Below are 27,006 nucleotides of genomic sequence, written 5' to 3'. Positions count from 1 at the left end.
GTGGAAGCCTCACCTAATATACACCCTACAAGTGGGGTGGGGTAAGAGATGTGCAAGCTCCTGGATGCTGTGGAGTGCTACTCTTTACCAGACATTCAAATGCTATATGTTTAACACAAGCTTTTTCCTAAGCAATTGAACTTTATGGATCTTATTCACAAAGGTTTTGGTGCGTTACAAGGATAATCCTTTTTATTTCTCGCCTACAGCACACATGCGATGTCAGTGAAAGCTATTGTTAATTTAAAAAGCTTTAAAATGGGCTTTGAGCCCGTCTCGGTCTCATTTCCTTGTTTCTCATTGGTCAAGGCTTTCTGCTACTTCCACTTTCTCTTCAGTTCTTTTGTCGTTCAGCATTGGTTAAACTTGGACCAAGTACAATTTTCTGTGTCTGCAACCAGTGTCCTTCCACTGGCCTCTGCTTGGTACAGGTACTTATTTATTGTTAATCTAGCACTCCTTAAGAGTGCATGTGTTTGCAGGCCTCTTTACCCTCCCCACCCCTCCCAACCCGTCCCATATCCTTGTTGCTTGCCCTTGCCCTCCCACCCCCCCTCCACTTTGTTGTTGCGTCCCTCCCACCCCCTCTTGTTGTGTCCTTTTTTGCCCCCTATCCTGCGCCTCCAAACCAAAAGCTCTATGTCGACCATATAGCTTGTGCAGAACTTTTTGGCTTAGTCAATGTTTTTTTTTAAAGATGTTGCACAAAAGAGCGGGCTACTGTGCAAAATGGCTTGTACTAGAGCAGCTCGTGCTGCTGTGCGACACCTTTAAAACATTGACAAAGCCAATTGGTCTTGCAGAGGTAAAATCTATTAGAATTTGCCACTGCTTGTTTAGTCCTGGAATTTACTAGCAAGGAAAGAATACTCCATAGGAGGTCACTGCAAATTTGTAATTCGAGTCCAATAAAAGAAAAAGTCACATCTTTTTCAATATGTACATTTATGACATTGTACCTCATTCCACCCTCCAAGAGTAAGCTGTGACTGTCCAACTTCACTTCCAGCTAACAGTCACAGTCTAAAAAAGAAGTCATTGCCAATTCAGTGAGCTATCAGTAGTACCTGGTTTATGTAGTAATTAGGACAACAGGCAACAATTGTCACAAAAGTTGACCAGTTGCGATTGATCCTAACAACTGGAAAGTCACCCCTCATGCTAATAATGCCCAGAGTAGGCACTAATATGCCAGTGAAGGGGCACATTATTCCATAAATGGCACGTGTATGTAGACAGAAAACAGGAGGTGGCATGCATGGCTTCAGAATTCAGGAGTGGCATCATGACAGGCTCTTTCATTCACGCAGAAACACACATGCAAACACAATGATAGCAAAGTAATCAGAAAACAATGTATTAGATATTTGGTGAATTATTTAAGTTAGAAAAATAATACAGATATTTTATTTCACTACATCTAAGTCCTGTGCTAATCAAAGTAAGACATAAAAACAAGTTATTTAATGTGCACCTTTTCATTTCTCAAAAGAGGTATTGTGTCACAAAAAAATAAAATATGTCGGTAGGAGTAGTAAATCTTATTCTTACTAAAAAAACGTTTCATTTTTACAATATACTTTTTTTACCGTGAATTATTTTGTTTAATTTGCTTAAATTATATTTTGAAATCTAATGAATAATGTTAAAGAAAGACAACAAAGAAAAGATTTACCTCTTATAACGAGCATTTTTTTCCGTACCGTTAAATAGTAATGAGATTACCATTTTTAAGACAGAAAGAAAAGATATGTACTTCTAAATAAATGTAGCCGTGTCTATTCGATTAATTCAGACAGGGCCTTACTTTGTCGGAGGGAACTTTTCAGGATAAGTGAAGCATTTGACTGGGTTTGTTTGCACTTAATGATGAAAAGCCATCAGCGGTTTCAAGATGTACTCCCTTCCTTCTGTAAAATCATTGTTGACATTTTGTACAGCAGTCTTCACCAATAAATTATAACCTAGAAGTCCTGCACCGACCGAGGTGAAGTGGACAACTGTGCGAAAATGGGCATATAACATTGTGTTTGGGATATACATAATAAAACCGGTTTTGGTAAGTACTTTTGATTTTTTGTTGCATGTGACCTCCGGGAGGGTTTCCCATTAGCGATTAAGAGCCATATGTACGAAAGCTTTTTCCCATGGACACAGAATGGGTAAAATCCTTTCGTACATCTGGCCCTAAATCTTTATCAATCGGTGAAAATATGCGGGATGATGGTGTGGGTGGAGTAACTTTACAAAAGCAGTTCTTTATGACTAATTCACCAAATGGGTCTTTGCCCTGGTTATCACAACATTGCCAATAATGGGTTGAGGGGGATCAAATAAAGCTCAAGTCTGTCTTTCCTAGCCCCTCTGTTCTGATTTTATCAACTTGTTTATTAAAAAGTTAAATCTAAAACTCTCCTCTACGGTCCTTGCAAGAATATTCTAACAAACCTCCCAGAATGAAAGAGCAGCAGTCAAAACCACAATAAAGGCATATTGTTAGGATATGCATGTCTTATTTGGATAATTCCCGAGACTGTTGTATATTCAAAACACAGTTGCTATAGCTGAAACATCAGAAGATGTGCATTAACTATTCCGTAGTCCACGGTGGTGACACATGCGAACTGTTACCCTGCTCAGCTGTACCCCTGCCATTACAGGGTATGTGGAGTGAGTGGTGTAAACAACGGACCACTTTCTTTGTTTTTGCAAGGAAACAGAACAAGTACACGGTGCGAATGACCTGAATGCCTGCCAGAATTCAAGGCAGCAAGAACATAGGAAAAACCTCATTTTTGCCAAGAAAGAGGCAGATGAGAGAAAATACATTAAAGTACACAATGTGCGTGACATGAATTCCTGACAAAAAATGGAAGAAGAGAAGATTCGACCTAAAACTATCTCCTTTCTGTATACCATGTCAAGTGCTCCAAAAACGAAAAGATGTTTAAAGGCGCTGTCAGTCAGACAATGACTTTTCAGGAGAACAGAAATTCCACTTTATAAATAAATTAAAAAAAAATCTCATATCAAAGTCTATCGTTTAGTGTGAAGTGGGTATCACGTTTCAATTTGCAACAATTCCCGGTGTATCCTATTTTAGCCTCGATTCGATTATTCTCTTTCCGATAGTGCTATGATAATTAAAGGCCATCTTATGTCCTGAAATTTGGATGACATTATAATGTCCCTAAATGGTTTCTGAAATTGCTTTCAAGCAGAGATGATGATACGTGGTTGAATTAAGCAGGTGGAAATGTGATGTCCCTTATTTTCATGATCAAACTGTGCAATATATACGTCCCGATGTAAATCATTACTCTATGTGAATAATGTTAGTCAATGCGCTTTTCTTCTGATGCCCTGATTTTGCATGAATGCACTGTAGGCATATGTGCAGCTGCTTGATTATTGGACAAGTTGTTACATCTATAACGTGCTACACAGCAAAAGAAAATGTTCCTACGCACTGGAAAACTTAAAAGTGACATAAAAGGCGCGCTGAAATCTAGCTAGATTATAATTGTTTGAGACTGCATCTGAACAGTATTAGATTCTAAGTGAACCTAAGGAGTGCTGCCCGGGCCATTCCATTGACTAGGCATCATCATAAAAATGCAAGAATCATCAGAATTTGTTAGACCTCTAGCTGTTGAAATTTTGTAAAATGGAATTATCAACTGTTGGAATTTTCTGCCTCGATTTTTAACTGTTTACACAAGGTAAAGCTGGATTGAGTGACTGAAAGCTCTCTGGGCACTGACAGGCGACATTTGAGATAAATGTGCTAGTGTGTTTTACTGACAGGAGAGGACTAAGTTATTCAAAATGATCATTTTTTGCACCTCAAGTGCAATTTGGTGTGACAAAAGCAACATTTTCTGACTCTTGGAGTATTTGTGACACTGCCTTTCTGCATATCATGCACAGAAATGTTATGAACGCAATTTGAGAATCGCTGGTTTGACTCATGCAGGATAACATTAGAGAACATGTATGCAGCCGAAGAGATTGATCAGGTAATATGCAAAATGGCACAGAAGGATGCCAACATTTGTGCCATCCACATGGAGACGTTAGGATGGGGAAATCATGATCCAAAGGACAATCAAAGATGCCCTACATTTAGTGTGCTTCAAAAGCATTTTTCACTATTTGTTGTATTATTTTTGATGCTCAAAGTATATATTCCTCTCCATGGACACTATATTGAAATATTTAGTAATGGTGTAGTTAAGGCTAACTGCAAGTTGTTTTCATCTGGGTTATTTAAAAACTTTGATAAGCAGCAATTTTATAGATGCAAGGCATGAGCAGGAAAATACAGTAACAACAGAGATGGCTAGCCGAATTGCCTGTGTGTTATGTGAGAGTAATCTGGATGTCAGTGAAAGCACAATAGAACACTGAAAAGTTGACAGCTCCATTGAAGACAAGGGAGTTGCATCCAGTTACAAACACTGGCCTAGGCCCGCTTCTATCAACATTCCAATGTCCTATTCAAACCTTCTTACTTTCCCTCCCCACAACCTCTCCAGGGGCTTTGTGAATTGCGCAGGGAAATGAGACCCTGAGGCTGCAGTTAAAGGCACACTGTGAGCCTTCCTTCTTCCCTTTGCTCTCAGTGTTACTAGAGCCTTGGAAGGAGAGAGGGGGGAATTTTGCTCAGCAACTGTCTCCCCAAGCTCTGCCAAATTAAGAAAAAATGCTCTAAAATGAACTGAATCTTTGAAAAAACAAGCGGATGTAAACCCCCTGCCTCTTCAGGGGGCTGTTTTTTCAATTTAGGACACTCCATTCTCATTCAGTGAGATGTTCTAGTAGCCTTATCCCACTGCAATGGACACAATGACCACTAAAGGCACGCTTCTTTATTAGATTCCGTCTTTGGCTCGGGTCTATAATGCTGGAGCGGGCCTTTAATAACTGGTGTAGTATGCTACAGCGGGCTATAAGGCTCTATTGAAAATCTTTGTATGTGTATATATTTCAGAGCAGATCCTCTTTATGGGAATGGGAAAGACCACCAATACAATCCAAGAATTCAAAAGTGTTCTTAGGATCTTGTTAGAAAAGAGAGAACACAAACGTTGTTAAACTATTGTTAGTTTTAAGAGTAAAGCATTTTAACACACCATTTCTCCATGGTCATATGAGGTAGATGCTGAAGCAACGCAAATGGATATGAAGGTGTGCATTTCCAGAGCCTAGGAGTTGAAGAAAAGCTCTTTAAGGCTAGGCAATTTAATCCCCTAAGAGGAATGATAAAAAATATTAGTGTTAAATTTGTATCATAGAAGGAGAGAAAATGACAGCTCACTCTTTACTAGTAGCTATTGATCAAGATACTTTACTAAAATGAATGTACTCATTCCACTGCTGCCTTGTTTTGAAATCTGCTTGGTGCAAACGTCTTTCATTGAAATTCAGTTGGACCATTATCATCAAGCCTTAAGGCTGTGCGCCTTTCAATGATTGTTTATGAACCCCAGAGCACTCAAAAAGTTATAATACTGCCATCAAAACACACCGCCATGGTATTTGGGCACATGGAAGCTCCCTAGTCATGAGTTCAGGTTTAGAATGAAATTGGAGAACTATACGTGCCATGGTTCAAACTGATATTTAAAACGGGATCAAGTTGCATTCAAACTTGTGTTTACTTATAGATGTATTTGTTCAGTAATTTATATTTTCACGTATCAACTGTGGCCTTTTTGATACGGTTTGATCTTTTGTTATAAATGGCATCATATCAGAGTTTAAGATCACCGCCTGCCAAAACAAGGATTAATCACACTGACATATTTGTGTTTGATTAAGGGAGTCATTAGAGTGTAACAGAATGGGGCATACGCCATAAACCGGCAACAATTTTGAAACGTCAGATTTGCAGTCTACCAGCTTCATTCAGCGGTGAGGTAACTGCTGGGGCTCAAACTACTGCGCTTTATATGTCCGCTGTCGGAAGCCTTTGACTGGTGGCCCATCTACCATGCAAGGGTTGTAATACGTCAGACGGACTAGCCTATTTGGACTGCATCTTAAACACAGATTTTTCAAGTTGGTAACTACTATTTAACTCTCGGCTTTTGCAAATTAGGAACAGGCAAGAAATGTTACAAACGCACTGGGAGAATACTCCCACCACATTAGGGATTTTTCTTTCTGCGGAGAGGAACCCCTGCTTTGGAAGTTTGCATCTACAGAACAAATAAAAACAATGCAGAGCGGGGCACCTTAACACGGTGACTCGCCTGGCATCATATTTTTGCCGAAAATGCTCCCAGTGAAGCACTTTCATCAAACGTGTCCCTAATGTGTGGCGGGACACGTAAAATATGTTAAATGGGTCGCTATGGGGAAACTGAGGATGGGCTTCTATCACACGTGCAATTTGGCTTTCCACCAGCCAAACTATTAGTGATGACCTTAATCTAAAAGCAGCATTTCAATTTAGAAGATTTTGATCTATTTGCAAACCCTTTGACCTAAACTCTGAATGCAATATCTGTGATAAGCATCTTCCAAATTCTTCCAAGATCATTTGTTCTGCTAAAGAAACAGGATAATTCTCTTTTTCTGCCTCCTCTCCCTGTGCCAGCAAACACGCACACGTTGCTTCTACCACTTCCCATGAAATGCAGGTGGCTGCAAACCTAAAAAGAAAAGTAACAAATTGTTTAATTTACACGCAAAACACTACACCTCAAATCTGATTGAAATACGTTAACTTATATGTTATGGGTAAAAAAGGATTTATGTACCAGGTAAACTGTCAGTCATTTTAATCTTACTAAGTAAAGGTAATATACAAACAAGTGCAACACCCTGCTTTTGCTCTGGTACTATGAAATTAATTGAGCGAACCAGATTTAACAAATGTCAATTTCGCCTAACAAAATCGGTAGAATTGCTGAGCTTTTTTATTATTGGGTTACAGTGGATATACTATAAAAGAGACCCTTAAATTTTAACATTAAATTTAAGCTTTAAGTGTAAAAGCAGCAAGAAACTGCACAGTGTCTAGTGATGAGGCAAGCTGGCATCTAGAGGCAATTTCAGGCTGAACACAATTGTGTGGCAGTTGTACAACCCTCAGACGTTTGGTCGAATCAAGAGTTTTACTTTGACTCTTGGAATAAATCAGGGGGACCTAGTCAGAAATAAAGCGGTTCTCTGCACCTGTAAACATACTCCTTAAACAATGGTGGCTGGTGAATTTTAAAGGTGGTGGAGCGTAAGACAAACACTACAAGCTATAGCCTATCTTAGAGAGCTCACATTTGTAGAAAGTAAAATTTATTGCACACTTTAAATTCTCCACCCTAGTGTATCAGTTTTCAACAGGTGTGTTAAATGTCACTTCCTCCAGGCACTCGTAATCGAGGCATAAATGAAGCCTCAATAGTATATAAACACATATAGGTGGTTGCAGCTCACTAACCAACACATCATTTATGCATTACACTTTCCAGAAAGTAAACACGGCTCAACACCCCTGCTCCACCCTCCTCGTTGATAACAAACTCAAAACACATCATCTCCTAGAAGACAGTGCGAATCTAATTGTTTGGCACAATGAAACTTAAAAATCACTTTTTATTAAAAAAGGCGGAAAAACAGCAGGCGCGGTGTGAAGGTCTGAGGTTGTCAAAAAGGAAGGGATTGAAACAGAGAAGGGCAGGCAACAAAATGCTCGAGCCAGAGCGTTGGCTTTGGCTCAGCTTGAGGTCCTTTTGGAACACCCAAACCAAAACCAGCTGAGCTCTCACAGGAAGTGATCGGGCATAATGGTTACAGCTGTTGACCATATAACATGGGGACCCATGTTAAAATCCTTGCCTGGGTTCAGCATTGTCACTCACGGCAAACCTCTTTGTGCCGGAAAAAAATCATGTAACATAGCCTGTGTCTTTTAACGCTTGTAAACACACACCTCAACCGTATCAATGTGGAAAAAAAGAGACTGCCATTCTGTTGAACTGTGCAAGTACTGGAAGAGCAAGTAGTCTGAACACCTTTATGATAGTGATCAGCCATGTGAGAAATCCCCACGACTTTCACCCCAACTACAGAACTTCCAATCATGCCCTGCAGTATGTATGTTGCATGAAAAACAAAGCCAGTCAAACACATCTGAGGAAATTAAATCCTCCTTGGAAATAGGGACATGTATACACCATATCCCATGAAGTTTAAAGTGTCAAATAAAATAATAAAAAAGAAAATAACATGTACCTCTTACTCACACTCTAATCACATTCTTTAAGAGTTAAGGACAAAGCATTAATCTTAAATGCCAGAAAGAGATGCACTCTAGTGGCAAGTGCGCAGAATGAAATTGGAAAACCCCGGATCAATCCTGGCTACCCTGCTGGACCAAACTGTGTGATCCTAGGCAAACACTTTATTTCTGCCACACAAAAGGATGATGGACGGAGTGCTGAACAATGCAAACACTCGCCCCCAGTCACAGATCTGGGTTTAATCCATCGTTCTTTTGCTCACCATGCCACCCCAGTTTGGACGCTGGATGGAAGGAAATTTGTGGCTCCTCTCAGATTCCAGAACTTTTTGTCACCGAAATGTGAGGAGAAAGTGTTTTTTTGGCCAAATTTGGAGGTTTGCAAAGGATTCTGGGTAACAGAACGTGGTCAGAGCCCCACAAGTCACCCCATCTTGGATTCCCCTAGGTGTCTAGTTTAAAAAAATGCACAGGTTAGGTTGGTTTCCCTAGGTGCTGGCAGAGCTAGAGGCCAAAATCCACAGGTAGGCACTTTGCAAAAAAGACCTCTGTATTCTATGGGCAAATGTGATGTGTCCACGTTGTGTTTTGGGGCATTTCCTGTCGCGGGCGCTAGGCCTACCCACACAAGTGAGGTATCATTTTTATCGAGAGACTTGGGGGAACGCTGGGTGGTAGGAAATGTGTGGCTCCTCTCAGATTCCAGAACTTTCTGTCACCGAAATGTGGGGAGAAAGTGTTTTTTTAGCCACATTTTGAGGTTTGCAAAGGATTCTGAGTAACAAAACCTGGTGAGAGCCCCACAAGTCACCCCATCTTCGATTCCCCTAGGTGTCTAGTTTGCAAAAATGTGCAGGTTTGCTAGGTTTCCCTAGGTGCCTGCTGAGCTAGAGGCCAAAATCTACATCTAGGCACTTTGCAAAAAACACATCAGATTTCAATGTAAAAATGTGATGTGTCCATGTTGCGTTTCCTGTCGCGAGCATCAGGCCTACCCATGCAAGTGAGGTACCATTTTTATCGGGGGACTTGGGGGAACACAGAATAGCAAAACACGTGTTATTGCCCCTTGTCTTTCTCTTCATGTTTTACTTCCAAATGTAAGACTGTGTAAAAAAGACGTGTAATTGAGTAATGCCCTGTAATTCACATGCTAGTATGGGCAACCCGGAATTTAGAGATGTGCAAATAACCACTGCTTCTCAACACCTTATCTTGTGCCTATTTTGGAAATATAAAGGTTTTCTTGATACCTATGTTTCACTCTTCACTATGGATTTTTAAGTGTGGAATTAAGAGAACCATTCTGAACCCAAGCATTTAGTTCTTTTTCAGTAACATTTAGGAGTCTTTGCCAATTGGTGAATATGTCTGTGTGGGAATACTGGCGCGTTCATTTTTTTCATTGTTACTAACCCTAAACAGGATGTTTGTTGAACTGTGTCATTTAAAAATATCATTTGTACAGGAATAGGGAATGCGCTAAACAAAGCTTCCCTACCCTAAATTTGCCAATCTTGTGTTCTCCATACACTTTTCACATCAATAATGTTTTTCCAGTTTTCATAACTATAAACAGCAAGCCGGGATACAGGGGAATCTGAGTAGATTAACTTGGTGTTGTTAGCAAGAATTTCCACATTTTAGAATGTGGTAATTTAAAATATGATTCTGCATTTGTAATGTCATGCCCAGAAAAACATGCAAATCCGTCCACATATGTTTTGGGGCTCCCCACTGGTGAAGTTGAACGATGTTCCCATTGTGTGCAAATAAATACTGCTCTATGTCTAGTTGCTCAGTGCAGAAAGTAATGTCCCCATGATGATAACACATTTCCTCATAATTCGCTCTGTTCATATGCACATCTTTACTTTCAAATACAGTGTAAACCTGAAGTTCAGACAGCATAGAATCAAATGTTTTAACATCCCAGTCATCAGAAATTCACCAGGTGTAATTACATCAGTCATTGACATTTTAAATACATAAGGAATTTGGATAACCTCAGTAGGGTCATACATAATCCCATCAGGAATTGGTACTGGTGAAATGTTCACAGGACAAGTCTCTTCGGACCTTATGTGAGGAGAGATATGGTGTTAAAACTTCATCCACTGGCTCAACAGAAGAGCTTACAAGAAGATAGTGACCATTTATCAAGAGAAAGAAAACAGTCACAAAACCAATCCATCACATCCATCACAGAAAGGCAAGCAAGGTCAATAGTAACCATAGATAATGCATGGATTAACCAAATAGTTATTTTTAAGCCATATGTTCAGTTTACGTGTCCTTGAAACAGTTTCAGTTGCAGATGTAGAAGAAGTTGAAGAAAAGTCATCTTGGTCGATGAAGTAACCAGAAGCAGTGCGTAAACACACAGGAGCCAGTGCACTGCTGGTGGATGGATCCACTTCAAGTGAAGGTTCATAGTAAACAATGTTGTCAGTTTGTGTTGCATTGGAATAATAAACAGCCACATCTAGGACAGTTATTTTCAGTGAAGTGGTAACAGTAAATAGCAGAAGCTCATTCTCTACCCCCCCACCCATGCTCAGGGAGGTGTTTGTATCATTGTTGTACATTCTGGTATATTCAAGGCATTGTTTATTCTTTGAAGAGGTATATCCTGTAAGATAGTAAGAGGGGATCGGGAACTACCCAAGGGACCTCTGGGTCTACTGTGCAAGACCTGCCACATGGTGCTATTTGATTTTATTAATAGAGACAAATCTATTCTCTTTGGAACATGCCAGCAGCGGTAGAGTGACATTTCTGGTGCCTTGAATTCCCAGGATTGGAACCAGTGCTCTGTAAAATGGGCCAAATTCCTTCTTCACAGCAATCTTCTCATGTGTCAGACCCCGACTTAAGGAATTCAGCCTGTCAATGTCATTGGTAAATCCCTTATTCCTAAGGTGGTGGCACTGGCGGACGAATTGTCATCACAAAATTGTTGAAGCTCCTGTATGACAGTGAGACGTTCATTTATGTCAAATGGTGTGTCTGCCACCACTGTACCAGGGCCATCTAGATCCTGGACGTTCATAGGCATGCCAAAGAGGAACTCATAAGGAGTGGGTTCCCCCAAGGCCCATTTTGGCAGAATATTCAGTGCTCTCCGGACTCCATTTAGGTGATGAAACCAACTTGTCTGAACCTCATACTCTTGCTGTTAAGGACTGCTTTAGTTCATGATTTCTCCTCTCCACACCAGAATTACCCTCGGGATGATATCAGGAAGAGTAATGGCGTTTAACACCATTCGTCCTAATGGTGTCCCTGAATTCCCTAGAAGGAAAAGCTTGGCCCTGGTCTGAATGGAATGCTGCAACCGCATATTTACTGATAAAGACCAGCAAGTCTTTTATAACAGTTCAAGCATCAGCCAACTGCTGTGGCCATACCCACAGAAATCTAGAACAAAAATCAACAGCAACTAAGATGTATTTGTATGCACCATAGGGTTGTAAGGGACCACAATGGTCCAGGCACCCACATTGTAGTGGCCTATTGGACACTAAAATGGATATCTGGGGCGGGCATTTGATGTTGGAGCCCTTTATCTGCTGGTAAATGTCACAGCAAAGGACATATTGCTTGGTCTGTTTGTATAGACTGGGCCATCAGACGCATTTCTTTAAAAGTGATATTGTGGACGCCACACCAGCATGAGCTCATGCACTGCTTTGATGAGATCTAATCTCTGGTCTTGGTTGGGGATGACTCGATCTCTCACCACAGGAATTGTCGCAAAGCGAACATTCTGGGCACTGATATGGTCGGAATATTTTGCATGGTATGCCTTTCAAAAAGGCTTGCCCTCAACCAAAGCTTTCACGGCAGCCTGAATCTCATTATCCAATCTCATCTGAGAACGAGTCACTGCAGCAATAGAAGCCGTAGCTACTGCTGATTAGACCACTTCATCAGCCAAAGTGTTACAAACAACCTGTACGCCTTGACTTTGATGGCCCAGTGTATATACTACATAAGCATCTGGTAGTTTATCCTTTAGATCAGCCACCCTCTTTGAGTCTCTGAACCGGTTCAACTGCCAATGATTGAGATAATCATTGTAGGATGGACACAGTAGTACAAATCACACACAATCAATGTGAGCTGTTCTGTATCAGTATGTTCCAGTGCCAGTATAGGAGCTTTAAGCTCAGCCAACTGAGTGGTGCAGTCCCCCAGGTTCTGTGTGTAGGCATGTTGAGGGTGGAATACACCATCCTTCATCACGCCGTTCACAACTGTGCAAGCAGCTGAGTATTGATGGTTTGGATCTGCAGCTGGTTCTGCTGAACCATCAGTGTAAATTACAGTTTGGTATCTGTCAAGTGGCAAGATGTTAGTAGTTGTGGGGTGATCCTGTTCATACTGGAGAAATTCTTGTGTTTGAAGTTTTGGGTAAGGATGTAGTCAACATCAGTGGCAGTCAAGGAGGTTTCCCATTGAATCCAACATGGATGTAATGCTTTAGTGTTAGGAACTCTTGCTTTGGAGACAGCCTCTAAGGTTGGCACCAGGATAACAACAATAATGTGTTTACCCTTGGGCAAGTGGCATCTCCTTAATGACAGCCATCTGCACGGCAGTCAGAATCTTTTCTGCGGGTGAAAAACTTTGTTCTGTGTTTGAATACAAATGTGATTTTTATGTTATGGGCTCCGTGTTGCCCTCATTAAAGATGACATAGGTGAACCAGATGGCACTAGTAATTATTCTGGTGATCAAATTTGTTTTGTTGTCACTTACGTGTAAGTGTTTTGCTTTCGTCTAGGGATGCGTGTGTGTTCAACTGTCCAGTGTTTGCTTGAAAAATCTGTGCACATTAAATGAGAGTGGTTTTATGGTTTGTGCATAATCTGGAATGTAAGTTCTGAAAAAATTAAAGAAACCAAGTTATGACTGCAGTTTCTTAATTGTATTTTGTTGGACCTGGCCCTTTTTACACAGTCATCCCCAAACCTTTTGCCTTTCTTCTCCTATTTTTTCTGACCTCCTTTTGTTGGCTATAGGACTCTGAGCACTTTATCACTGCTGATCAGTGCTAAACTGCATGTGCTTTCCCTTCTAAATTTAGTAAGATTGGCTTACACCCAATTGGCACATTTAATTTACCTGTAAGTCCCTTGTACAGTGGTACCCCGGGCCTGTAAATTAAATGCTACTACTGGGCCTGCAGCGCAACTTGTGCCGCCCACAGAAGTAGCCTTTCAAATCTGGTCTTCATGGGCTAAGAGAAGAAGGGCACACCAGCAATTGTAAAGGCTGTGCCCTGGCCTCACACAAAGGGCTCATTTACTGCCCACTGATATCTGGAGGTTGTGCTGGGGGAGAGAGGGGACACTCCTGGAACCAGTTAGTACCGGTTGGAACCCCTACACCCCCTTTTGTGGAGACTGCACAAAATGAGTATAAGTACAGGGGGTCTTCCCCCACATTTAGGGACACTAATGGACTACTAAAGTGGACACAGGATGCTGCTGGAGGGACTCTCCAGGAATTGCCTTTGGACTGTTGCTCTTGTGCTGATCTGTGACCTGCTGGGTCTCTAAGAGGAACTGCCACTGCCTGAAAACTTTAGTCTTGGCCTGTTTGCTAAGGCCCTGCAGCCCTGCGCCCCATCTGTTGTCTTCAGAGGCTGAATGGTGTACCCCCTGTTCCCCTGCATTTTTCTACTTTCCTCAAGCACTGGAAAGGCTCTTTGCCTTCTGCTGTCCTAGCACAACTGCCTTTTTGTGTCCTAGCACAACTGAAGTGCTTCAATTTATGAGGAAGCACCTGGAGAGCGCTACATTCAACTGTTCTTTTTCTCAGCACGGGAAGAGCACAGTTTTGGTCTCCCTCGGCGCAGGGAGAAGGCGTATCTCCTAGTGTTGGGTTACGGCCGCGACCTGGGCGAAAATAATCAAGCACGGCTGAGGCGCGCTCGTGAAAGTGTTCCCGGGGCACAGGAGCACTTGGAGTAGTGCCCCCAGGACACAAGCAGGAACTGCTTTCTGGAAAAGTCACAGCTGCGACCCTGGTGGATCTGGAGGGGCTGCTGCATTTTGCGAGGAGGCGCCAGGTCAAGGGAGGAAGTATGATGATACTCTAAGGAGGAAGTATCATGTGCCGCCCGGACAGGACATAGGACCTTCCCGCCGTTGGAGCAAGAGGGCTGATCTGCATGCCCCCAAGCCCCCAAGCTGGGAGCCTCGATCAGTTGATACACAGGGCCCAGTGGTTTAATGAAGTCAGCTGGAGCCGCCTCACTCCTTACAAAGGTCAGCAACGCCTAGGGAAGTCTGAGGGAGTGGCTCCAGGTGTGCTCCCCATTGGAGGCAGTTGAGTATGAAGCTAGTGTAGCTTGGTAGCCGCTCCGCGTGGACGCGGGCAGCTGCCGGAGGTTTGTGGCAGGTACTTGGCTCTACACGGGGGGACCCGAGAGGTCGTACCACTGCTAGTGGAGCCATATGTGCCTTTGTACCCCCCACCCCCTTTTCCTCCGGATACGGTCACCCTGATTGCAGGGGCCGCTGTGAGACATGTTATGATGTCTATCCCACAATGTGGCGCCAGATGGAGTCGTCTTCGGGTATTAGCCTCTATAATGAAGATTGGGGCCCCATAATACAACGTTTTTCATGATATGTGCATTTTCTTGGTGACTGACATATACTATTTGAGGAATGTGTTTCATGATGAGGTTGTGGCCTCCATGCTAATGTTTTTACCCTGCCATGAGCACTTTTGGTGATGTTTCATCTTATGTGCAGTCACAATGATGTTTGGGCAGTTATGAGTATGTGGCTACTATAACATGTGCATTTTTGGTAACAGGTGTTTACGATGACGTGCATTTTTGGTAACAATGATGACCTGACTACTGCTTGTGTTGCAGAATAACCAGTAACCTATATTTTTACCTGATTACAGCTTATTTTGCGCAGAGTTCTAACAACCTGTGTGATGTTCTGACAACTGCTTGTGTAGCAGGGTATTTCCGACATGTTGTGTTTGGTCTAATGATGCTTTGTGCAATACAGTTTATTTTTATATACCTGGGTGTTGTGTTTCCTTTGTGGTGTATTTATTGACTCATGTGTGTTGTGTGTGCTGTGCAATCGCTTTACACATTGCCTCTGGGATAAGCATGACTGCTCGTGCCAAGCTACCAAGGGGGGGAGCAGGGGTTAACTTGGGTGTGGCTAGAGTGGGTGAGTTCCTCCTGGTTTAGCTGCATACCCTAGCTATCCAGAAACCCCATTTCTAACATATTTGGTAGTTGAAGTTAAGTGTATTTTTTTGATAAGTGTGAGGCCAGGATCTTGCCCTCATATAATAGTTTGTATCCCAGAAACAATACACTGAGAACAGCTATTTTAGTTTTCTTAAATTGAATTTGTAGACTATGGCAGCAAATCCTAAGACGATCCAATCGACCCCGGCAAGATCAATGTTGAGGTCATCATCTGTGAAAAAGATGTCATCCACATAGGACACTGGCTCTGGATCAATATCATTCAATATTGATGTTACACGGGTAGAAACAACCCTGTGGAAAATGACAAAAGCGTTTTTGTGACCCAAATGAGAATGCACTCAGGTCCTGACTTTAATGCGCTAAGTTGTGGCAGAAAAAAACTTTGGAAATATCCAAGGTTGTTTTGTAATTCTTATGCACTATGTTGTTAATTAGTGCAGTGCTGTGTGCATTTTGTATTGCACATGTGCATGTGTAGTTGTTTAATTGAATCTATGACTATTTGAAATGAATGGTCTGGTTTTGCAACGGGGAATAACGGGCTATTCATTGCAGAGACACAGGGCTCTATTACTCCCTGCTACTCAAGTTGAGTGAGGATCTTCCTCACTGGGGCTTTAGCCTCATGTTTGACTGGATATTGAGGTTGAGGCTGGGGTGTACACCTTATAAGTATTACATGGTAGGGGGGAATCCTTATGCCACCCTACATGGTTGCAGTACAGCACAGTCAACAGCATAGGCTTCCTTTACCGCATCCGGAACAAGATCTGAGAAAAAAGGCAAAATTACATCTTCCCCAGGTGGGAGTTTGCGACGTGCTTAGGTGGCCAGTCTTTTTCTGCCAATAGGCTATCACAAGTAAGTTCTTCCCAAAAAATTACACTAATAGTGCGCTCTCTGTCTCCCTCAATTTAGGTATGTAAATCATAAACCCCTTTGGGTGGGAGGATGTGCCCGTCTGCAGTCTTGACTACCAGAAAGTCGTTAGTTGCTACCACATCCAGATGATCTTTCAGACTCTAGCGATATATTGTGACTTCTGCTGTGCTGTCCAGCAGCGTCACTGCGCACGTCCTGTTCCTCAGCAATGTTCTCAAGATTGCTGGCATGTTTTATTGAAATCGCTGCCACCTTCTTTTTGAATTGTGGCTTTTGTTGTGGGGATTTGTAATCTTTCTTGTCTGAGGAACACTGAGTCTTTCTTCTGTTTCACATAGTAAGTGCGTTGTCTGACTGGTCCACTCTATCACTCTGTCTATCCGGCATGTCCTGAAAGGAATGAGAGGGACGTGTATCAGTATATCATTCAGGAGTCTGTAAAGTTTCTCTACTTCTGAGATCATATCTCCTTTTAGAACTCCCCGGATGCGAGGAGTCTGCTCTCTGACTTCTGTCTTTATTTGTTTTGTTTATACAAGCGTTTTTTAGAACCCTTTTATTTATTTTTCATAAATCTGTTTATTTGCTTTTTTAAACTTTACATTTTGTCATAGTTTGGCATACGTTTCAGCGCAACATATTCTAGTGTACAATGCTTGCAGTGTTAGGTAGTGTTTGGTACATTGGCAATACAGTTGTACGGCACGTTTTACAACATGTTTTTGCAATTGTTCATCGCAGTCGCAGCGCTTATTGGTATAACATTGTTTCAGTCACAAGTATCCAGTTATTGCGCTTTTGGTTAAAAAGCAAATAATATGAATTTGATAGATTAACCTTAGAATAAGAAGAAAAAAAAGGAAAAAGAACAACAATAGCTTTGCCGGGATCAGACACCTATGTGATTATTTTAACATGACTATTTTCGTGCCGGGTTGGAGATCAATTGTACCAGATCAATTTGCAGGCGGAGGAGGTTGGGTCGTTTGTCAGGTCTGGTGCGTGCGTTTGTCTCACCCCTCAATGTCATAGTGTGTCCAGTCGTATTCTGCATTCTGTCCTCTTATCTGGTGTGACCTTCTCACCCGCGAATACTAGTTCACTTTAGTCCAGTCCCTCCTCTATCGGATGTGGCTCCATGTTATTCAGTTGTAGCAAGAACCCCTCCCAGCAGGTGGAGATCGGAAATTGTCGCAGCCCCAGGGTTTCTTCTTGTCTAAGTGCTAAGCCCTCTGCTCCCGCCCACACCTTGAGCGAGCACCTCCAGGGCCGTATCGGCGGGGGTCCGGTGATTTCCACCTTCGGGTCACTAGTCGTTTCGCTACAATGAGTCCTAGGTCTGTGAAGTGCGCCTCTGCTCTATGCTGTTTGTTTCTAGGGAAACGTCCTAGGATGCATGTCTCCCTTGTGAAGGGTATTTGTTGTGTTATGCAGTTAGATAGGTTGTCGATTATCGCCCTCCAATAGGCACTTAGGCTAGGACAGGACCACACCATGTGCAACATATCCACCCCAAACTTGCGGCATCGGGGGCAGGTCGCGTCTTGGCGAGCGAAGTATCTATTCACGTGTGCAGGTGTGAGGTAGGCTCTATGTACTATATATTATTGGATTAGTCTGAATCGTGAATTACGTGGTATGTTGAGATGGCCTGAGAGGGCAGATCTCCATCGTGTTATCGCAATGGAATCGCCAGTATCCGCTTCCCATGCCACACGCAGTGCATCGTTGTCGGAGGCAGTTTGGGTTCTTAAGGCGTCCGCCAGCCAACTGACCTGGTGTCAGCCACAGCCCACCACCTGCAGGTATTGTACCGGCAGGTGGGTGGGTGGAGCTGTTGTGACGTCTCCCCACTTGGACCCAAGAGTCCTCACCAGGGAGCAGTATAAGAGGAATTGGCCAGGTGGAAGTCCCATTTCCTGAAGCCTAGCAAACGGCAGTAGTTGGTTTTCTTCATAGAGGTTGCCCAGTGTGTGGAACTCTAATTCGTGCCATGTGCGCATTTCTGAATCTGACGTGACCCTGGGGCCCCTTGGTGTACCCGCCAACGCCAAGGCAGGTGCAAAGGGGATCGCCGTTCTTGTGAGATGGAGTGATCTGCGGGAGCATTTATGAGCTGTTCTGAGGAATAGTTGCTGTGGGATTTGTGCGTGTGTGAGCGGGTGGAATAAATGTTGTATTTGTTGGAGCGAGCGTGGCCCTTCCGCCGATGCTGTGTCTGCAAGCTGTATGCCAGCCAGCCATCTAGATATCCATTGAAGTTGGGCTGCCAGGTAATAGTGCTCCAGGTTGGGGACCGCAAGTCCGCCTTTTGTCAGGCGGCAGGTACAGTTTTTTGAGGGCAACCCTACAGCGGCTGCCGTTCCATATGAATTCTCTCCGCCCTGTCTCCAGTGCCTTGAAGAATCTGGGGGGAACGTAGTGTGGGAGATAAGGGAAGAAGTACAGGAGCCGGGGAAGAACCACCATTTTTAGGAGTGCTATCCTACCCGCCACAGTTAGTGGCAACGTCCTCCAAAACGCCATTTGAGACCTGACTGAGGATACTGCTTTTACAAGGTTGCCCTCAAATATGTCTTCTTCTCTGTGGTAGACTCGGACGCCCAGGTATCTGAATGTGCTTGGCTGCCACGGGACAAGGTTCCCGGCTAGGTTAAGTCCTGCATCTGGTAGGTCTGGGTCGAATGGGAAGAGGCATGACTTAGACCAGTTGACTTTTAGACCTGATATCGACGCAAAGTGTTGTAGGAGTAAACCGGCCATAGGCGGGTTCTGCTTGATATCCCTGAAATATAGCAAGAGGTCATGTGCGTACAGTGACACTATATGTAAATCATCTCCTAGAGGAATTCCCCAGTTGTTTCCTCCCCCTCGTAAGGCCGCCGCCAGGGGTTCTATAGCCAGTGAAAATAATAACGGTGAGAGAGGGGAGCCCTGCCTCGTGCCTCTGCATACCCGGATTGGTTCTGATATCTCGCACCCAGCCCCACCTGGATCATTGGTCTGGTGTATAATAGTTTAACTAGACGGGTGCAAAATGGTCCCATGCCGAATTGTTTCAGTACCCTGAACAAGTAGGGCCATTCCAGGGAGTCAAAGGCTTTTTCTAGCTCAAGGACAAGGCAGCCTGCCCGTGGCCAGTCACGTCTTGCATATTGCACAACCCGGAGTAGTCTCCTGATATTATGGGAGGTATCTCTGGCTGGTACAAACCCGTTTTGGTCGGGGTGTATTAAGTCTGGCAGACTTGGCGCAAGTCTTGTCGCCAACACTTTGGCTAATATTTTATAATCGGTGTTTAGCATTGCCAGAGGTCTATATGAGCCCATATTCAATGGGCCCCTCCCAGGTTTGGGAAGGGTGACCAACAGCGCCTCCCTTTGCGTGGCTAATAGGTGGCCCTCCTGTCCAGCCGTCTCATACACCTGCAGTAGCCTGGGTGCTAACTGCACCGCGAAGGCTTTGTAAAAGTTGGCTGGTAGCCCGTCTGGGCCCGGCGTTTTGCCAGATGTAAGTTCCTGGATACTGGATTTGATCTCTTCAAGGTCAAGGGGTGCCTCAAGCATCTCTATCTGGTCATTTTCTAGGTGTGGGAGCTTCACTCGTGCTAGAAATTCAGCACTGGAGTCTCCCCCAGGTGATGCCCTCGAAGCATAGAGCGCCGCATAATGTCTTATAAATTTGGCCTGTATCTCCACAGGTGTGTATACTAATTCCCCTGTTTGTGAGCGGATTTCCATTATCGGTTTCCTCTCACAGTCCCGACGTATCAGCCAAGCCAATAGTTTACCTGCTTTATCCACTGATACATGAGTTCTCGCGGAGTGTGCAGTGTAGTTTAGACATCTCTAGTAGTGCCTGGTTTTCTGCATGTATTGTTGGTAGTCTCGTCTTTTCGGTTTGATTGTTAGTGGTTTCTTCTTCTGACTGCGGCAGGGTCCGCTCTATTCAGGTTAGATCGCGTTCAACAGAATGGCGCATGTTGCACTGAGCCCCCAGACAGTGCCCCCGGATGAAGACCTTAAATGCGACCCATTCGATCAGCCCCGAGGTAGCCGTACCTTCGTTTTGCTCAAAGAATTCTGGGATTGCAACACTTAACGATGCTCTGAAATCAGCGTCTTCTAGGAGTTCTGGCCTCAGTCTCCACGTGGGGATAGGTGAATGGGGGGATCGCCTGCATAGTCGTGCTATCAATGAGTTATGGTCCGAGTGTGTGCTCCCCATGTATTCCGAGTTTGCCACCACCGGGGCAAGGCTGGCAGTGCAAAATATGCGGTTTAGTTGTACGTTTAAGGAGTGCGGGGGGGTCTTAGTTGTATATGATCGCGTAGTATGCAATCTCAGGCATTGCATCCGTCTGTGCATTCACAACCCCGCGTGGGCCGACACGGGTGCTTCATGGTTAAGTTTGTTGTATGCTCGTCTTTTGGGGTGAATGCGTGTGGCTGACTCTAGTTGGGTATTTCCTGCAGTGTGTTGTTTCTTTGCATTGTTCAAGGGCCTTTTTAGAAAAGTTCATCTGTGGTGGCTGGCGTCACAGGGGGTCCCTCAGTAAGGCCCGACTCCGATAAGCGATCCGGAGTGAGGGGACGGTCGCTGGTCAATTGTGAGAGTTCTGTGTCTGACCTCGAGCCCAGAGGGGGGGGGGGGTGCACCCATCGTTGCTGCAGTCTGAATTGCCACTCTTCTCTCCTGAATTAGTTGTTCAAGGTCTGGAGCGCATTTTGTTGGTGCTGCTTGGGTTGCGTTCCTTCTCCGGTCACGCCTGCCTCAACCGCGCTTGGTTCGGGTGTCGGCTCGGCTCACTCCGGCACGCCACCAGTGGATAGTCCCGTTGATTCAATCCACTCCCAAGCTGCCTCGGGTGCGGGGAAGAAGTGTGTTTTATTTTTCACCACAACTCGTAATTTGTCTGGGAACAGCAAGGAGTAGGTTAGGCCAAGTGACCGTAGCTTACGTTTCAGTGGGAGGTAGGAGGCCCGATCTCTTTGCACCGCCAAGGTGTAATCTGGGAATAGCAAAATTTGCATGTCATCTATCCGGGGTGGTGGCGCAGCCCTTACCGTTCGTAGTATGATGTCTCTGTCCGCATAGTGAAGAAGGCGAATGATGAATGGGCGCGGATCGCTTCCCGGCGGTCTTGCCCGGGCTGGGATCCGGTGGGCGCGCTCCACAGAGAAAAAGGGGGTAAGCACTCCGTCTGGTACCAGCCCTCGCAACCAACCCTCCGAGTAAGTCGTCGGGTCCCGACCTTCTGTGCCCTCCGGCACGTTCACCACACGGATGTTGTTTCTTCTGGAGAGGCTCTCCGCGTCCTCCGCCCGGCGTTCCACTTCTGCCACTCTGGCTTATATGTCTTCCATACCTGGTTTCAGCTGGGTGGTCGCAGGCGTTAGTTCCTTTACTGTGGCTTCAGTCTTGTTAGTGTTGTCTGATAGTTTGCGGTGAGCTGCATGTAGAAGGATGAGGTCACTCGCCACCCTGTCTATCTTGGCTTCCAGTAACGTGCAGGCATGCTCCAGCGAGTCTCCGATGAGTTCCACTGCGGCGAGCACCGCCTCTAATTTTTGGCTGTCGTGAGCTAGAAGGTCTTGTGTTTTCCCGGATCCAGCTCCAGAGCGAAGGCGCCCGGTTCCGGCCATAGTCCAACTCTTTGAGGAGTTCTGTTTGGCTTCTGATCGGCGCTCCACGCCCAACTAGTCTCCGTTCACGCGTCGTACCATGGATCAGTTTCTGCTAGGGTGGCGTGAGGTAGGTGTGTTGTTCGTCTCCAGTTCCTAGCGGTCTGGTGAGGGGTCCCACCTTCAGCGATCGCTCCCAAGTCTTTAGTGTGGAGACCCCGCTGTGGCCGGTCGCCACGAGGAATCACATCTGATGGAGTCTCCCAAGAAATGTTTTATCTTTGACCATCAGCAGGTCTTGGGGTTCCAGCGCTGTTTGCACTTGCTTAGGCGCTTATGTTTATTCAGGGGGGGTCGGGCCCGCTTGTCGGGGGCAGCAGATCACAACCCCACGGCAGCACGAGCAGCCCGGTTTAACAGTTCCTCTCCCCCAGCCTTGTGCTACTTACTTCTGTTTTTATGGTGCTCCGCGAACACCGGTAAGTCGAGGGGACTCAGCGTCGGTGCAGGCCCAAATTCACAGGTCCTAGCAGGTCCAACAAGTGTTCAGCGGGGTCCTTCCCTGCGCCCCTCCAGTCGCTCCTCGCTAGATTCCGACCACCAGGGGGGGATTCCCCCTCTCTTCAAGTGCTCCTATCATTGGTGGAGGGGCAAGGTCTTCCGGTCCCCACCGGCTCATTCAGGAGTCCGCATATATCGCCCGGGCCTACCTTTGTATGGGCGCAGGTCTCGAGTGGGTCGTGCGTCGGTGGGGGGGCCCAATCTCCACCTCAGTGGTGCAGCCGTGTGGGGCAGGGGAGTCTTAAGCCCAGGGGGCGCTCCGGCCTGGTGCGCGGCCCCGGCTGCAGCGGTCGTCTCCCTCCCCGCGGTGGGGCCTCTTTATGGTTGCCTCGCGGTTCCGGTGCCCGAGATCTAGTCTGCTCCCCAAGAAAGATGGCAAAGGAAAGAAGGGGGGGGTGAGGGGGCTACAGGCACCCCTCAAGTCCACCCACGACCCCTGTGCTGCTCCCATGTGGGGCGCACGCATGCCCGGTTGTTTTAGTGCCAGGGGGTGCCATCTCTCACCAGTTCGCACGCGTTGGCTGATGAGGGGGAGCCTGGAGTATCTTGATTCCGGCGTGCGGCTCCAGCAGCGCCGGCTGCTCCCCCTCTTGCGCAATCACCGCCTCGCGGCCTGGGCTTTGGGTGCGGCCTACTTAGTTGCGGCGCAACTCCGCGAGCGGAGTCCGCCGGGAGACCGCTTCCATTCTTGGTGGTCCCGGCGTGTTCTTGGCTTCCGCGCGCCGACACAGAGTGTTGTGGCCCCTTGTGCCCCCTCCAGGAAGCTAGTTCGGCCGGGTGTACCGCAGAGCTCTAGCAGCTCGCACCCGCCATGTTTGGTGGCTTGGCCACGCCCCTTTAGAACCCTTTTATGCTTGTTTACTACTGTCCTTAGGCGTGGTACTCTGAATTTTAAGCTTCTTCAGCTTGACTCCCAAACTATCCCGTCCTATACTAGTATAGGTTTCGGAAATAATTTTGGTCAGTTGATGCTCCTTTTCCATGTGTGGAATCTCCTGGAGCCGCTGACGTATACCCATCACTACCACTTCCCCTTTAATGTTACTGAGTATTAGTGAGGAGACTGTGTCAAAGTTACAAATCAGTTTCATCCCCAAATCTAGGGCTGAAGGAGCTCTGTGCTCATTTTGAATTTGTTTTAACACTTCTGGTAAGTGTCGGGATACCATAAATGGTAGTGTAAATTGAAGTGAAGACTGTACCGCAGTAGTCCACTGAGGGAACCATTCCAAATGGCATGAAGATTGTGAGAATTCTATGTTATCTTGGAGTCCTGTATGGGGAAACACTGCTTCTTCCTGGTTAGTATTTTGTGCTATCTAGAAAGGAATCTTCTCATGTTCTGTGGGCACCTTGCCCATGATAGAATGTACTGCTTGTTGGTTAATCCCAGGAATGGCCAATTGGGGACCAGCTGGTGCAGCTCGTGCTGGGGCGGCATTCAAGGACCGCATGGCGAATTGTACTAGTCGTCTGTAACATGTTACTAGCTCGTTAGAAAGTTTCCATACGTCAGCTAGTTGCATTGCCTGTACGCCAGGATGTGATGTATATGTAGCAAACATGGGCCATGTTGGTCCATCATCCCTTAAGGGACCTAATCTCACTGGCTGTAGTACATGTGGTAGGGCGCCATTGAACCAATTTTCATGTTCTTGATAAGAAAGCAGCATTTTTAAATACTGTTAAGCCTGGTATAATTGCAGTACATTCACTATTTGAAATGTGTAAATTGTATGTGTTGTATTGTCTTCTTCAGGAAAGGTGACACATGAATAGAATGTTTCTGTTCGGTACGCTTCATGAGCTTCCAGGATAAATGTGACATCCCTGCCCTCACCTCTTAAGGCATGGGCTACTAGATGTTGTGTTGATGTATTTTACATTTTCTGGAATGTTTTTGGTGTTAGCCATGTTGAATAATGGTACAGAGAAGGAACACCAAATACGGAAAAATCCTTTTAAAGGTTCAAGACTGAAGAACCTACAACCTAATTAGGTGCTCCCTATAGCATTACCCCTAAGACCACAGGCGTGTCCGTATAATGGTACTTAGGGTGCCTGCTGTGTGTGAGACAGAGATACTCAGAACATCCGTAAATGAGCGCCAAAACACCAACATTGGTGGCACCAAGTCATAGTTGGACTCTCGCTCCTTACTGAGACTGCTAGTTTAGGAATGACAGCACTTCTATTTGTAGGTGACTGAGTCACTCCCACAACAAGTCACAACTGTTGGGCTATTCCTCTCAGCTCACACGCAGTGCCTTACCAAAACTCAGACAATTTCAGTGATTTCTGGCAGCCTTACACATGGACTCTAGATGAAACCTCTCAGTGAAGATGCAGTGGAACGGAAATTACCCTTTTCTCTCATTAGCAATAAGTCAATACACACAAAGGCAATGAAGGAGAGTTTTCAATAAACTGATTGAAACAACTGCAATCTACGATAAAATACATGTGCTGCAATGGTTAGGATAATGAACAGTAATAAAAGCTGAATTGTGAAGATGAGAGCTGTGAATATGAAAACCCCCATCATCTTACAATAAACATAAGATATGTAATTCCTAACCAAGAAAGCCTAAACTCTACCCTAACTGGAGCTAGGTGTAGTAAACCCTAATCTGCCAGTACCATTTCCACGAGAAACACTCCCCAACCCTGGTTACCTTGGAATGAGGTCTCTAGGTCAGACTCTGAAGACACAAAGGCTGAGTTCTGCAGCAAGGTGACGTGCAGCATAGATGACATCTGGAAGGAACCCCTCTAATGACCTTGTCCGTGTGAGGTGTATTTATACTGATCATGTAGGATTCCTGACGTAGGTATGTACCTAAACAACTGATAATGTGACAGACTTGTGTCTGTAATTACATAAGCAATCCCGAACAAGTGTGCATTATGTTCCTGTCACACGTGAGAAAGGGACATGATGACAATACCTACGTACATCACTGATAATGACACCTTCTGAGAATGGCACTGATAATGAAAATCAAAACATTTCTAATAAAATGTAAGCAATGGCAAATGCTTAAAGAAATAATAAAATAAATGAAATAAAACAGAGCATGCTAAATAGGTAAAAGGTCACTAGGTGACGGGGGAAACAGGCCTGCAAGCGGAAGGCTAAGCTAACTCCTGTGCCTGCTGGGGAACTAAAATGGATTCAGCGCAATTTCTGCACAATTTTAAAAGAAAATATATTTGTCATTTAAAAATAGTAATAACATCTCTCAGTATGAGCCTTAAACATGTGCAATTGAATAAAGTTTAAAGGAGGGGAGCAACTCCAGATACACCTGAAATCGAACCCTCAACTCTAGTGTGAAGGCCTTCACCACTACTCTATACTTTTTTTTAATCTGTTTTATCTTGTCCTTTACAGGCTATCTGAGCCCGCAGGAGGAGCCTCCTCTGCAGTCTCTGCTTATTTCTTTTATTTATTATTTATTTGTAGCCCTTTATGGGCTATCTGGGACTGCAGGGAAGCCTCAAGGCTCCCACCTCCTGCATGAACTGGCATTTGCCTCAGCAGCCAAGAAGGTGCTTTAAGTAGCAACTCGGTGGTTGCTAGCGCAAATTTTCATCTCTGCTCCCTGCACACATATCTATGTGCAGGTAACAGATGAAATCTCTGGCAAAAAGCAGAGTGTTTGCTGTGACTTAGCTGCAGCTGTAAAAGCTGCACCCAAGCCACAACAAACAGTTATGTCCCAGGGGTGGGTACCCCGGGACATAGCAGGAACCACCCTGGGAGGTGGTGGTCCCTGGGGCTGCAGGGTTGCCTTGTTTCCCTCCCCACACTGAATATGTACAATGCCCTGGAGAGGTGGTGGTCCCAGGGGCTACAGGGGGGCGTGCAGGCCCCAAACAATATATACTAAAAGCCCCGTGGGGGTGGTGGTCCCCGGGGCAGCGTGTGAGGCACCCCGCATCATATATACTAAAAGCCTCAGGGAGGTGGTGATCTTCAGGGCAGCGGGGGCGCCCCCCCACACCCTATATAATGAAAGCCCTGGGAAGGTGGCCCCCGCATATTACTAATAAGCCCCGGGGAGGTGGAAGTCCCTGGGGGAGCGAGTGGGGGCCAGGTACATTATGATAAGAATGCCCCCGGGACATGGCTCATGTGGGGGCTTAAAAAAGATTAAGTGCAGGGTTTTTAATTTACGGTGGATCCACTGCGGCTCCCTCCGTAAATATAAAAAAAATGCTTTGTAGAACTCTGCGGGGGTCCCTCCGCTGGAGCTAAGGGGTTAGGGTGACTCTACCCTGGCCCCTTTTCTTTAATTTTAACCTTTATTGTGGGACTCGGCTGAAGCTGAGTCCCAACATGGCTGACAACACTTCAGCCAAACAGATCTCAGCATGAGATCGTGAATCCTTCACGTCCCTAAATATAAAAAATTAATTTGCTTCAATTT

General features: G+C 45.1%; 1 protein-coding gene across 1 annotated transcript in view; it reads right to left on the bottom strand.

Annotated features, from left to right (window-relative positions):
* Positions 1-6,451: 6,451 nt before the first annotated feature.
* The window catches only part of TESMIN (testis expressed metallothionein like protein), an 83,174-nt gene continuing 62,619 nt past the window's right edge, over positions 6,452-27,006 (bottom strand). Inside the window, exon 6 of the mRNA XM_069221459.1 lies at positions 6,452-6,659. Coding sequence (XP_069077560.1) covers positions 6,452-6,659 — 208 coding nt within the window. The remainder of the gene's footprint in view (positions 6,660-27,006) is intronic.

This window comes from Pleurodeles waltl, chromosome 3_1 (assembly GCF_031143425.1).
Source record: "Pleurodeles waltl isolate 20211129_DDA chromosome 3_1, aPleWal1.hap1.20221129, whole genome shotgun sequence".
NCBI lineage: Eukaryota > Metazoa > Chordata > Amphibia > Caudata > Salamandridae > Pleurodeles > Pleurodeles waltl.
Note: the sequence above shows the minus strand (reverse complement) of the source record. Positions and strands in the feature narration are given on the sequence as shown.